The following is a 14,963-nucleotide window of genomic DNA, read 5'->3' on the forward strand; positions in this document are numbered from 1 at the left end:
TCCTTTGGAGTGCATCCACAGTGCACAGGGAGCCCTGCGCCTGGGATGTGTCAGTGCGTCTGTAAACCACTCAGGGGGACTACAAGATTACTTTACAAACTGAGCCTCACGCAGACCTGCCCGACTGACCCTGAACAATACAGCGGTTCATTCATGGATCAACTCCAGCCTTGCGTTGCTGCAGTGAAAATCAAGTCTTTGTAAGCCTCCGCAAAGACGAGCACAGGGAGAGCTAAAAGGGATCATTAAAGTGAAGTTTGTCCTGAAATGAAACAGTTGGAACATCTTTGACCTGATTTTGTCCCTTCAGAGACTAAAAGTTTCTTAAACCGAGCGTAAACAGAGCTCTGGCTTGATCATTTACAAGAGTGATAGAGAAATTGAGTGGGAGTGAGCAGATGTCCAAGCAAGAAAGTCAAATTAAACAGAGTTTGAGCCTTTAAATAGACAGTATTGGTGGGAAAGCTCAACCCTGAAATGAAACTTAATTCATAAAGAAAACGTAACTGATTTTGGTTTTGAATCTGATGAACACGGAGAAGCTTTTCAGTGAAAATGTTTGCTTATCCTGGACGATCCTGCCTCCACATTTTTTGAAACTTTTCCAAAAAGTTTCAAACACACATATTTTCTATTTACACTAAATTGCAGAAACCTTTATTCAAAGGGACAGACAGATTATCAACAATTTGCAATATTAGGCTAGGTGTCCTGCCCAATGACCCAGTGAATGTTTATTTTGGGATTTGAACACTTGACCTTAAATTTGGCAAAAAGACTGTTCAACCCATTGTCTGTATAAAAGGCCTGGCTATGTCCGAATTCCTTCACTCCCTATATAGTGCACTATATAGTGTATTCCAAGCAGGAAGTACTCGCTAGTTCCAAAAAGCAAAAATCCCACAGTCCCGCACTATATCGTATTTTAATAGTTAGAGATTAGGGTGGGAATTCGGACATAGCTCTGGAAAAATTGAGTGTGACATCACATATAGAAAATGATTGCTACCAGCGCCAAAATAATCATTGTGCCCATGGCAACCACCCTCGCCAATCAGGAGTGAGCGTTTTTGCAGTCCACAACCCTGCCACTTGAAAGCAGGCCTAAAAAAATCTGTCAAATGTTTTGTATCTGATTGATCAGTTAATAACGGGAAATATTTCAATAAAAAAATAAATATTTTGGAAAAATGGGATTAGCAAGAACATCTTAAAAACGGCAAAAGGTGTTTCATTTCTCAATAGAAGTCTATGGCTGTGTGTGACTTCCTTTACTACTCACTACATGGTTCACTATATAGCGGGTTCGCCATTTTGTAGTGCTGTCCGAATCTCCAAAATCGAGTGCCCTAGAAACTTCCAAGAAGTCTCTGCGAAAAACCAGTGTGCATCGATGCTCAGTCGATTGGCGAAAATAGACCACAATGCAATGCGTCTAAACAATTTTTTGCCAAATAAACCATCAATGTTTTCATCTTCAGAACACAGTGGATTCAAAAATGATCATTGCAAAATGCTCATATCAATTAGATTTTAACTTTGTGAAGTCGATGACATCATATTCGGCATTTAAAAAAAAAAGTAGAGACCATGGTGTCCGAATTGCTTTGTGTTATCTTAGATGACCCCACCCTTACATTGACGTGTTCTTCCTACCATGACAAAGGTGGATAAAGGTGGAAAGATTTCATGTAATCCATGGACACCAGTGAAGATCACAAATCATTGAAGAAAAAAGGTTCAGCGCACTGTCTAGTGGGTCTAGATGACCCAACTCCCAATGTTAAAGTGCCTAGGATAGCACAAGGGTTACAATCCATGGCACTACATAGTGCCGCAATGTATAGTTTTTTAGTAGTCAGGGATTAGGGTATTAGGAATTTGGACATAGCCTATGGGATTTTTTTGCTTTTTGGGACTAGAGAGTACTTCCTGCTTGGAAAGCGATGAGGGAGTCGCTACCATCACCTCATTCCTTTTTGCTCTGCAAAAGCTCTCCATGTGTAGTGATGTTTGAACAAAAATTACACACAATTATTTTATAGGCGTAGGTCTTTAAAGACCCGGCAACTTTTCTTGTTGCATAAAATAGGCTTCCAGGAACCAAATAATTGGCAATAATTACAATTAGATAAAATCAAAGTTTGCCATTACATTGACAATTGTAATAATTATACATAAAATTTTCTTTATTTTTGGATTACTTAAAAAGAAGTTTTTTTTTTTGGTGATTTGGAGGTGTGGAAAAAGACATGACAATGGCATGAAGTGATTAAATAGGTTTATTTGAATTGCAAACATTTACATTTTCTTTTAGCAGTTACCCCCTATCCCCAACAGGAGCATCACAGTTCAGTTGTTCATGAATATCCTTAAATTTTTCTGATGCTTCTCTAAACTGACTTGGTCTACTAATAAAAATAAGCTCTGTTTTCTGCTCAACATCAGAAATAGGCTTCTTTGTACAGGATTCTTGTATGACAAGAAGTTTTGCTTCAGTGATTCTCAACACAGAAGAGCTCTACACAACAAGCTAAAGGACTGGTGCTAAAATCTACTTAAATTTGTAAAGGTGAAACTCTGCTCATGACCCATCTGACCAGAGCCAACTTCCTGTCTGACGGCAGCGTGTCGGCACTCGCTGTGAGTCGTCACAGATGAGGCTGTGAAGCTGATTCCAGGCTGTGGTTCAAATAAATCCCTGAACAATATGTGTGCAAAATGGTTTGATCACTTGTTTCTAACCAAAATAAAAACATAAAAAAAAAGCATGAAAGCAAGGGTGTTTCGTCCTTACAATGACACCAGGAACTCATCACATTTCTTTTGTGTGTCTCCTCGCTCATGATCACAGTAAACAGGAAGGATGTTAGTGATGCATTAAAAGGTACTATGTTGTTTCATTGTGACACGAAAAATAAAAAGAACATTTCAAAACTTAATGACACAATAATATGTAAAGTTTTCCAAACCTTAAACTTCCCCTTATAGATTATTCTTCATTATGGTAACAAATAAATACAATCCAAGCCATCATTTACAATATATTAAAAGTTACTGCATTTCTTAGCTATATGTATAGTCGTATATATATATTTGAATATTTACTGTAGGCATAAAAAACCCTCATTTGGTAACAATAAAAAAAGATAAGAAAATAACAAACGGACGGCAAGAAGCTTAGTTTAAAAGGACGAAGGTGTGTAAACACGTCAGATTGGACAAGCTCTACACAGCTGGAGAAAAGCTAAAGCTAATAATGTGGCATTGAGTGTCCCGCGTGCGGCCAGTGAGTCACAGCTACCACGACCTCAAGCTGTCCTCTGCAAAGGTCAGTCCACCCTCCTCCTCCTCCTCCTCCTCCTCCTCCTCCTCCTCCTCCTCCTCCTCCTCCTCCTCCTCCTCCTCCTCCTCCTCCTCCTCCTCCTCCTCCTCCTCCTCCTCCTCCTCCTCCTCCTCCTCCTCCTCCTCCTCCTCCTCCTCCTCCTCCTCCTCCTCCTCCTCCTCCTCCTCCTCCTCCACCTGTGTTTTACTGGAGCTCTGCAGCTTCTTTTTTCTCTCCTTCTAAAGCTTTTGACACCACTGCCTCCATCAAGGTCTCTTTAAAACAGCAATACTTAAAAGAAATGGAGCTACCATGTTGGCTCCCTCACAGTAGCTTGTTGCTAAGCATCTGAGGTCAGTTTTTGTTAGCTGTAGCTTTTTCGATGAACATCTAGTTTGCAACAGACTGAATTTGTAGTGTTTGTCAAAACATAAAAAAGGGTTATGAATTCTTTTTTAATGTCAATTTCTGCTGCAGGTTAATAGGTAAAAGAACCTCTCATCTCCTGCAGAGTAAAGAGGAGAATGTCTCACATCTCACTGATAAAAGCTCACATCAGTCTAACCTCAGGCCAGAGAATTTCCTGCTGCTGTCTCAGGTTTTGACTCCAGACATAATCTGATGGCTGTGTCTCCATCTCCTTTCAAAGATCCTTTCTGCAAGCCACGGAATTAGATATGTACAATGGCAGGGGGCGGGACTCGCTTCTCAATGCACATTATTGTAACCAGGGGGACTGGGCTGGAATCCATCATTAAAAGTCACTTTCTATCTGTGTGGGTGTTTGTGTGTCCAGAAATTCAAAACCAACCATCAGAGAGCTCTGAAGAGAAACTCTGCTCACTGATAAGGCAGTGTGGATGGAAAACAGTTGCTGTGCTTTTTTAAGAAAAAAAATATTTTGCCACTTTTGAAGTAAAACAAAACAAAAAAAACAAAACACAAAAACGGGGAATTCATTTTTCAAAAAAAAAAGAGGGGGAAAAAGGCAAAAAATAAATAAAAGATATAAAAATCCAGTGTCTACTCAAAAATCACCTGAATTGCAGCATTATCCTTCTAAAACAATCATAGACAGCAGCCTGCAGTTTCAGCATGACACGCACAGAAAAAAGGCCAGAATAAAAATCACTGAAAGATCATGCCTGGCACCGTCCACGCTGATTTAAGTGCTAAAAGCTCAAATGAAGAAACACACGTGGGGTGAGTGAGGCTCAAAGCTGCTGCTCCAAAGGCTCGTTCCCCATCCCCACTAAACAGCAACATCATTTTTGGCTCTTTGACTAGCAGCTATGTTTACATGCACAGCAAAGCAGAGTCTTCAAAAATACTGCATTCGTCATGTAAACCAGGTTTTTGCTGTTAACACTGTGACAGGGACGGGATGACGGATTGGGAGATGGTCTCATTAGTTGTGATGATAATTAGTAATCACAACTTGTGATAACAAGCGATTGTTTTTTTCTTTTTGCAGTGTTTTGCTGCTATTGTGTCAGTTTTCAGACCCTGAACTCCAGAATCAAATGAGTTGCGGAGTGAAAATGATTCCTTTAGGCTAAAGCTAAAACTGAATAAATAAATAAATATAAAGATGGGGAGATGCATGTAATCCGCTCGGTCTGGAGCTGAGCTGCTGCATGCATGTAAACACACCTGCTGACGAAGTCTCAAGGGTTTTTGGCGGTCAGTGCAAAGTCTGAAGGAATGTAATGATTTGTGGTAGTTAGTGCAGATTGACAGCTGATGGAAGAGCCAGATCGACGTTTACTATTGGACAAGCAGGCAGGCAGGCAGGCAGGAAGGAAGGGCAGGTTCATTGTCAGCATTCAGTAGTATGGCATCAGGAGTCACAGGGATCAGAGAGGGCTGATGCACCCCCCCCCTCCTCCCTGAAAGGTTCAGTGACTCCTCCCAGACCAAAATGAGGGGAGCGGTCGCTGTTGGAGGAGAGCGCCTGTCCTGTAGAGGAGGGGCAAGACGCTCCCTCGTTCCAGTTCAGAGGTGCCTCCGCGAGAGAGAAGAGGGATGGTCACGGTGGCAACAACAGGCAGTAGAGCTCATTGTGAGAGAAGTCAGGCGAGGTTTCCTTCATCCTTTTGTCATCCTTTTGTGGTTTTTTTCCCCATTTGTCAGCTGGAGAAACGGAGAAAAGCACAGACGCAAGTCTTATCATTAGAGTGCGACATCACTGCAGGACTTTCTCATGTAATTATTCTTGTGGTGGAAAGCTCCAGTGCCATCTGCTAGGATCTTCCTGCACACCAGGATGAGCCTGAGGCCTATAATCCTTCTGCAAACAGCATCGTTTATTTACAGCAGAACATTTCAATTCCCAACACAGCTGGATGGAGCTTTAATTCAAAAAGATGTTAATGATGCTGCACTTTTGCCTCTTGAATTTCAAATGTACCGTCACGCACACATGCATTAAATCTGTAAACACGAAGTTTACGGAGCTCAAAGCTGCTTAATTAATGATGCAGCTGTAATTACTGTATTTGTACTGATTTGTAATCGTCTAAATTACTGTATAAAAACTGTAACTTATGAAGCTTTAAGAATATGCATTTCTACACAAATCTCAATTAGAAACGCAGACTATCGTTGCATGACTTTGCAGACTTTTTTTTTTAACTGCATCCAACCTCCTGACTACCAGCAATACCAATCTGTCCTGAGTAAAGAACCTTTCTAAACCTTAGTGTCTCCCAACCAATGTCTTTTGATGAGTAAAGTCTTTCTGGTGTCCACAGAGGACATTTGGGGTTTTTCAATGACATCGACTGAAGGGGTGGGGCGCCAAGAAATGTTTTCGTGGGTTTAAAGGGGGGGGGGAGGGGGTGTCAAACTCCAGGCCTCAAGGGCCCACCTCCTGCTGGTTATCCAGAAATCCTGGTTTATCTGTTGCTGATCACCTGGATCATATGCATTTAGCCAATAAGGAGCTTCCAGGGCAGGTTGGAAAATATATTGGACACTTTTGGGTTGGCCCTGGAGGCCTGGATTCTGACACCCCTGGTTTAACCCTTGTGCCATCTTATGGGGTCCAGATGACCCCCACCCTTACATTGAAGTGTTATCCCTACCATGACAAAGGTGAATAATAGTAAAGATGGTTCCATGTAATCCATGGACACCAGTGAAGACTACAAATCATTGAAGAAAAAAGGTTCAGCGCACTGTCTAGTGGGTCTAGATGACCCAACTCCCAATGGTAAAGTGCCTAGGATAGCACAAGGGTTAAGCATGTTGAAATTGTGGTGCAGACATCTGCTAAGACCTCAAGTGGCACAGTTATAGGAGATCCAGAAACAAGCCACAGTATATGAAAAGAATAGGACACAAACAAGTTCAGGAACAAACTTTATTGAAATAAATAAAGAATAATTGTCCTGGAAGGGGAAAAAATGAAAAGAGGCCAAAAGAAACAAAAGCAGGGAGTTGAACATCAGAGGTTATCAATCTACTGGAATAACTAACTAACTGGATGAATATTAAATTGTATCTACATACATTAAAAAAAACAACTAGGGCACCAAAGTCTTGCCCTAAACAAACAACCAAACACCAAAACACTCTGGAAGGCTTCCCTTCCTATCTACCAAGTCTTCTGTAGAACAAGGCGATCTATTTTAAAGACCCACTCCAATTGAAATGATGTTTTTAACCCATTGATGTGACATTTTACTGATGGTGGACTAATTCCAAGAAAATTTAGTTTCAAATTTGATTTGGGTTTTTATTTATTCAAACTGTTGTGAATCAGGAGCAGACAAAAATGCAGTTGAAAAAAGCTTGCCCACAGCTCAGAGATGAATTTCTTATGAACTCCTGCCGCTCTGCAGAAACCGTGTCCTAGAATATGTCAGGTTTTTAGATTTTGTCTATAAATGGCATATATATATATATATATATATATATATATATATATATATATATAACAAAAAGACCACTGGGAACGCTTTTGCAAAAGATAAAAAGCTGATCGGAGTGGGTCTTTAAACCACTCACCTTAAAAGAAGCCTTCCATCAAAATCTCCTTACTAACTGGACTCTCCAACACCTGTCCTCACTGTGCACACCTTGAAACTCAGCCTGGCACAGATGACATGATGAGCAGCACCTGGCCTAGACAGGCTGCACAGCTGACTGAAGAAAAGGGGCGGAGCTCACAGGTATGTAATGCCGGATTGTCTGTTTCCACTTCCACTGATTGTTTCTTTGAACGCCCTGCTGAACAAACGTCTGCACAGACTTCAGCTCCAACATGATTAGTGCACCATCGTTTCAGCTGTCCTGTGCCCACAGTCAGACACACTGACCCTCACACCCAGAGAAACCTCCCTACAGAGGTCATTAGTTTAAACAAAAGATTGGGGAATTTCTGTGTCCAGTATGTAAGCAGATCAAATCCCTCCTGGGATAAGGCCTTTTCCTCACCAATTAGTCTCAATTATTGAAGTAAATGCTGAAAATTGTGCGCGAGCCAAACTCTTACTTAACAGGCTAACATGTTGGTGGAATAAAGACATAATTAGAGCTGCAGATGCTTTGATTTTTGCTTGAGAAGAGGCCTCCAAACGGCTCCACTGTTGCTGTTCTGGGGACGGTTGGCTTCTCCAGCAAAAGGGGAGGCCTGACTGGCTGGCTTGGCAACCAAACAAAAAGGAAGCAGCGAGCCGCACTTGAGCGGAGGAGAATCACTACCAATCTGACACCTCTGCAGATGTGAAGGCCCTGCTCATCTCAGTCTGAACCACGCGTGTAACACGTTTGAAGCTTTGATAATAAACGTCGGACTTAGACTTCACACTTTAATGTGTGCATAGATACAGTTTGTGTGTGGTCTGAGGTTTCTGCCACACCATGAACGCACTCTGAACCGCTGACAGAGGACTTTGTTGAATGATAAAATTGCAGGAAAAGTATGTGCCTGCAGCTGTATAAACACTTCCAGCAGATCGGACAGTTCTGTTTCTCGTCATGTGTATTTCCCCATCAATGCAGGGTTGTGGTTATTGAATAAATGAGTGTAAAGCTCCAGTGTCAGATCTCCTGCTGATGTTTTAACAGCTCCCGGCTTGGGGATGTCCTCGCCTTTCCGTGCTGTCAAGATGTGGAGGAGGGGGGTGGGGTGTGAGTGAAGAAGGTCAGAGGAGGCTACAGAGAAAGTTAATTGGACCTCAGTGCATCCATGCCCCATCTGGAATTGCTTTGCTTGAGATTAATGGACTGTGTTGTACAGTTACATCACAGAGGGAAGAATATCATAGAAAAACTTCAATTTATATGTCAGTCAGTTCAAAAAGTAGAACTTGTGGTCTAGTGGGAGACTGTCCGTCCTGAGACTGGAAGGTCATGGGTTCAAACCCACTGTTGGATCATACAAAAGACTAAAAAAAATGATTTCCATACTTTACACCTGTCATTGAGAGAATAAACAATCAAATAACTCCAGAGCACAACTTACTGCTCTCCAGGACATGCGTGAAATGTAGGGGACACTTTTCCTACCCCCAAGTGTGTGACAAGTAGTGGGATTTTACCATTATATAGAATCAATAAACATAGCTTCAAATTAAAGCTTCTTTTTCTTGTAATCTTGATTATTTTCTCTCAGGATATTAATGTCAGGAATTTAATAAAAACTTAAATCAGACAATCAACAAATGTTGACTTCCGCAGAAATATTGGGCCTTTTCATACTTTGTCCTCTTCTATGCAATCAGTACTTAAGCCTTAGTCCCATGCACCTGTGCGGGAGGTTGACACATACGGGTGTTGTGGGTTTCTGGGTCATCCAGGCCCATGAAGAGCATTTATAGAGGAGCACAGGTATGTGTCTTACGGTTCCCTGAAGAAAACCCTCATGTAAAATGGAACGTACACATGAAGTGTAGGGATAATGTAAGATACAGACACGTATGGGGTGATGCCATTGTATGTTGTCCTTATGCCTCACTCTAGTTTGCTAAGTGAGGTGCAGGTACTGGCTTCTTACTGACCACACAGAAATGCTGCAAGCACGAGGTTGTGCACGTAATACGCAAGTGTCCAAAGTGTCCAAACTACACTTTGGTTGTCTAATTTCCTCATTTTTAAAAGCCAGGCTGTGGGATTATCACTTGGATAGCACTGACACACTCCTTGAACAGTGAGCAGAATTTTCCTGATGCTTTGACACCAGACTTAGTCCAGGTATGATGCTCAACAAAACTCTTGAACTGATTTTCCTCAACAATGCTGTTAAAACTGCATATATGTTACTTTTCTTACCTCACTTTTCTTTTCACTTTATTTTCTGTCTACATGATAGGATATGCAGCACTCTGAGAACAACCAGCTCGCTTAGCACTGAGCTTTTGCTTGGCTTCTCTGCAAAGAGTGTAGATAACTGTCATTTGACTGTGAACCATACTGAGAAACTATTTCAAGGCTCAGGAAACCTTTGCAGATGTTCAGAGTTAAGGAAACTGCTTGGATACGACGCCATACCTTTCTAACATTGAATTTTTAAAACAATATTCACATTTTCTGAGACACCAAATTTTCCCTTGTCATTCCCTGTAAGCCATTTTTATCAAATAAAACATAAAAATTTAATTTCTCAAAAATATCAAATGATGTGTGCGTAATTGTACGATTTTTGCAATTACTGCTAAAAAATATTAAACTTTTCCCCAATATTCACACTTATTTTTTTAGATGTACCTATAATGACAGCTTTTTTTCTTATCTTCTTAATCCAAATTTTTTTTATCAGTGGATTCTCTCTCCTTTCACTTTTCTCTCTATAAACATTCTCCCTTCAAGGGTGACAGGGCTTTGTGGTGAAGCCAAACCCTGCTTCTTCTGTCACCACCCTCAGTGAGGACTATCTGGAAGGGCTTGCGAGCATGAAGTGGACTCTTGTCACAAGAGAAGAGGTGATTTAAGAACAAGACGGATCTGTAAATTGGACTCAAGGAGGAGACTTGAACCCCACTGATTGGATTATCTTTAGACAGAGATTAGTTGAAAATCTATTATCAGCAAGTGGCAGTCTGTAGCACAGAAATGAACTTTTCACATTCAACTCTGACCTGATGTAGCTGCAACCGCTGTTCTCTATAATTATCCCTCTTTGACAGCAGGGAGAGAAAGCTGCAGCTGCACTGTGTGACACTGAGCTGATGAAACCCTCAGGCTGCTACTGAAACACGATATGTGTGACACCCATGCAAGAAACCTTCATGTTGTCTGTCCTTAGCTGAGCCCAGTGGCTCCAAAGTGTCAGTAATAATGAGGCTTTTTGCACGAAAGGACAAAGCTGATAGTTTGCTGTAAATATGAAAAATGTAAATTATTATTATATTATTTTGGCAAATACATATTATCGCACTATTTAATTGTATTTTCTCTTAAAGGGAGTCCAACCCCCCTCCCTCAAAATCAAGCTAAGTTCTAAAAGATGCTGCACTGATTAGATATGCCTACTTTCTTTACATGGCAGAGCATTCAGGTTTCCTAAGTTTGAAGAAAACATGGGTGAAGGATCCCCACCCAAGAAAACCACAATCTTTTTTTTTTAATTTATGATCAAAAACCCCCAAAGTTAAGTGGAGAGAAGTCTGTGGTCGTGCACAATGTTTATTTTGAAAGATCTAATGTTCTCAGAAAGATCTTGAAGTCATCCTCTTCCTGGACTGCAAACCTTTGCATCTTCTCTCCAATTTCCATGTCTGAAATACATTCACAAAGTGTGGGCTCTTGTTCTGCATGCTGGAAAATGTCTGTTCTGTCAGACTTCCTTCATGCCTTTTGGTAAAATCAGATCAGTAATGTTATCTAAAAAAACAGCTTGATTTACTCATCTTTGATCATTTTTAACCAACTCTGCATTTTTTTTACTTACAACACAAACTAACTAGAAGGCAGGCAAACAAATCTTAAAGACCCACTCCATTCATATTTTGATCCTTTGTAAAAACGTTCCCAGTGGTCTTTTAATTATGAGTATGATGTTTTTTGCTAAAATCAAAACAACTCTGTCGTTTTCCAGAACATAGTTTCTGCAGAGCGACAGAAGTTCATAAGAAATTTGTCTCGGGACTATGGGGACTGTTAACGCAGAGCAAGTCTTCCTTTACTTTCATCATCATCATCACTCGCTCCTGCTAATTTACAGTCCCTCACAACCCCAAACTAACATTATTGGTGCAACAAAATTGGAGCTATCCAGGTGCACTGATTCCAGCTCAGGCGAGGAAAACAAAGACGTACATGGAACTATTTGCAAGGAGCTTAAGGCCAACTGATTGATGATTTTATGGAACTACTACAAGTTTTTTGAAACTACATTTTTTTTGTCTGCTCCTGAATCACAACAATTTGATTAAAAAAATACTCAGATATGCAGCTTTAATTTTAGTTTTCTGTATGATTTTTCTCCCCTAGTATGCGAAATGTGCGACAGGAACATGTTAAAAACACCAAAAAAAGACATTTTCCTTGGAGTGTGTCTTTAAGCAGCCAAAAGTCTCTTATTTTAGTTGTTGTTTAAATTGTTTTCACAATTTAACTCCAGGCGGGATTTTAAAGAAGGCAGTCAAGCCTTGACCTTTCAGCGAGCTTGATAACCTTTACAAACAAGTCACGACAGTTCCTTGTCCTGTTATCTAAAGTCAAAGTTTATCCTTGTAATTCTTTAGTGGTTAGTACAGTGGCTGCCAATTGTCATGGCATGGAGAGTCTGCTGACACGCTGCCAGTCATTGTGTTTTGGACTGGGTTAATAATTACAGAGGTTGTGTGAGTTTGATAAAGGCAGGATGCAGGAAAGGCAGCTCCGGTCTTGATGAAATGCCAGATATGGTCAAATCCAAGAACCTTCAAGAGCGCACTTTGAGGTCGCAGACCAAACATTTGTGTACTATCGTGTTTATCCTGTCCACTGTCATCATTTACAGACTAGCCTCAGCAAAAAGTGTTTTTCAAGTCCTGAACACCCTCTAATGTGCGGCCTCTAATGAGAACAGGCGTCCACAAGACCCCCGTCACGTAATGAGAAGAGAGCTCTTTAAGTGCTAATGTTCCAGGTCTGCCTCTTTGTTATTAACCTTTTAAACTGTCTATGGATGTTAAGAAAATACTTAAGACTTTTAGTGTCATTGGGAGAAAAAGCAACTCACCTTGTCATACCCGAACTGAAGAGGGCGGTCGTGTCAGCTTGTTCAGTCTATAGAGAGAGAAAGAAATGTTAAGACAACAAATTGTGGTCAATAATCCCATCCCTCTTTTTGTGTTCAACCATTTTTTTTTAATCCAGTTAGTTTCAAATGAGCCATCCTTGCCTGTCTTTCTATGTGACTTTGTCCCTCTCTGCTTCCCTCCTCCAGGCTGCAGTCTCCAGCCGCCCTGACCCGCGCTGCATTTGCGCTGTCAAAGTGCACCGCCGTGGCAGATGAGGCAGAGTGTAAATGCGGACTGTCTGAATGCGTGGGTGTGGGCACACACCAAATCTGAGCTATTAATGGTAACTCAAAGCCAAAAAAAGCTAACAACCCAGGAATAATAAAGCAGTCTTGAAGGCTTAAAATAGACACGCTCGCTCCACTGAGCTACTCGTTCGGCTCCCTGCCTTCTATAAATAGCAGCGAGTTTCTGGGGACACACTCAGAGGAGGGAAAAAGTAGCACTCTGTGAGGCAAGGGGGAACCTATAAATTGGTGTTTTTTTAGGATGAATGGAATACATAAATATCACAGTCTTGGAACAACCCAAATTGTGCAGCATTTTCATCTCAAGCTCCCTGAGGTTTTGTGTGAAGCTTGTTAGATAAAAGCCACTTCTGTGTTTTTTTTCTTCAGGATGTTTATGTGCGATGCTGAAGGGGCCTCTGTAAACGCAGACTTAATGCAGTACACCAGCTAGCAGGAGTACCATTACCTGCTTATCACAGACAAGTCAATGACGGAAATTGTCCAGTTTAACTGGACAGAAACTTTTTAGATCCTGTATGGTAAAATGATCCTGCCACTTTCAGTGTTTTTGCCTTTATCCTACAGTATGCTTGCTGCCATCATAAACACCACAAAAAGACAGAAAAGTAATTGCACCTTAGCAAAATAAAAAATAAAAACAAGTATTTGACTCTGCATGTTTAGCCTGAATTTATTCCCAGCTCTAGAAAAACCACTTAGGCTCCAAAGTTTCCTTAATTTATTTTCTACTTAAAAGCAAAATGATTTTTTTTCCATTGCTGGAAATAAATTCTAGCATCAAGGGGTTAAACATGTGGGTGTAGATGAGTGAAAGAAAAGCAGACAGATAAACAAAGCAAGTCGTCTACCATGTTTGTCACAAAACCAGTTCTAAAAATGTAAGTCCGTTTACTAAAGCAAAAGCTCCTCCTGATAAATGTGAAATTGTTTGGTGGGTGTGCAACATATTTTCAGTGTGACAAGAATTTTAGGATCCTGTATCATTGCAAGTTCAAAACCAAGTTATTCGCAGGTTGTTGAACGTGCACTTAGCCCATGGTGCTCCCAATGGACAAGCAGGGAGGGGCTTCTTTTTCTTGTGTTTACTAACTCGTGTCCACCACCTACAGTTGGATAAGGCTTGGAGTGAAATGTCAAAGCGGTGCAAATCTTGTGACTTCCCTGACTCAATGTGCCATCAATGCACGCGCGTTTTTGTAAAGTCTGAAAACGGTCCTAGTAACTCGCTTAGCTACGCGTGAATGCAAGACTTTTGGATGCAGAAGCCCGAAATACGCGTTTAAATAGACTATTCATTGGAAATGAGCGCTTGAACGCCCATTGCCAAGGGTGGTGTGAAGGTAGTCTTTAAATCTTAGAAATGAAGTAACATCATAACTATCAATTGTGATGTTCTGTTCATTTTACACAGGTTGACGGTTTACGTCTGTAACTATTCAAGGTCAAGGAAAGAGCAGAGGAAAAGGAGACAAGAGGAAGTTGGTTGGAAAATGTGAATGTTTCCAAGTAACTTTGGTTTGTCATTCTTTGAGTAAACATGTACCATTTGTTTGCTTCTGCATGGTTAGATTGTGTGAATCACTTCTCAGACCGCATACTAATACTATTGCTGGGATGAGTCCTATTGCTCTTTTAGTATGTTTTTTCCCCCTCTTTTATTCTAAAGTGGAGCGCACCGAGACCGGAGTTTCCAAAGCTCCAGCATTTATGCGTCTCTGAAAACACTCCTTTAGTTTGGTTGATAGCTTGACAACAATATTCAAATGAATGCCGCTAATGCTTTCATGTAGAAAGGTGTTCTTCATTTCAAATAATGCAGAACGCCTCACGGCAGGTTTAAGCGTGGGAAAAATAAAGCATCAATTCCACAGGGTAAAGACAAGGCGCCTGCAGACAGGCGTCAGACATCACTCTGCCATTCTGTCTGAAAATGTTCAACTCCAACAGGAAGGAAGTCATTTCTGAGAGCGGCGAGACCAGAAAGCCACTGTGATAAAAACTAAGAAGCAAGAAGTTGTATCTCACCACCACCAAGAAGAGAATGTTTGTTTAGGCCCAAACCAGAAACGATTCCAGTTAGTTAAACAATATGAATATGTGTAAACAGGAGGAGAGGTAAAACTCTGAGCCAAAGCAAACTGATTAAAAAAAAAAAAA

The 14,963-nt window shown here is 40.9% G+C and overlaps 1 protein-coding gene across 3 annotated transcripts in view; it reads right to left on the bottom strand.

Annotated features, from left to right (window-relative positions):
* Nucleotides 1–2,264: 2,264 nt before the first annotated feature.
* spns2 (SPNS lysolipid transporter 2, sphingosine-1-phosphate) overlaps nt 2,265–14,963 on the bottom strand; it is a 64,383-nt gene continuing 51,684 nt past the window's right edge. Inside the window, exons 12-14 of one of the 3 annotated variants that reach the window (XR_002874576.2) lie at nt 12,495–12,541; nt 3,523–5,458; nt 2,265–3,366 (exon numbers count right to left, since the gene is read on the bottom strand). Coding sequence is in view for 1 of the 3 variants with exons in the window: in XM_011483746.4 (XP_011482048.1) it covers nt 12,499–12,541 (43 nt within the window). In the remaining 2 variants the exon portion in view is untranslated. Of the gene's footprint in view, nt 3,370–3,522; nt 5,459–10,940; nt 11,047–12,494; nt 12,542–14,963 lie in introns of those variants that run through there. The other 2 variants (XR_002874575.2, XM_011483746.4) reach the window with 2 other exon arrangements.

This window comes from Oryzias latipes, chromosome 14 (genome assembly GCF_053564925.1).
Source record: "Oryzias latipes strain Hd-rR chromosome 14, Olatipes_Hd-rR_3.1".
Taxonomy (NCBI): Eukaryota; Metazoa; Chordata; class Actinopteri; order Beloniformes; family Adrianichthyidae; genus Oryzias; species Oryzias latipes.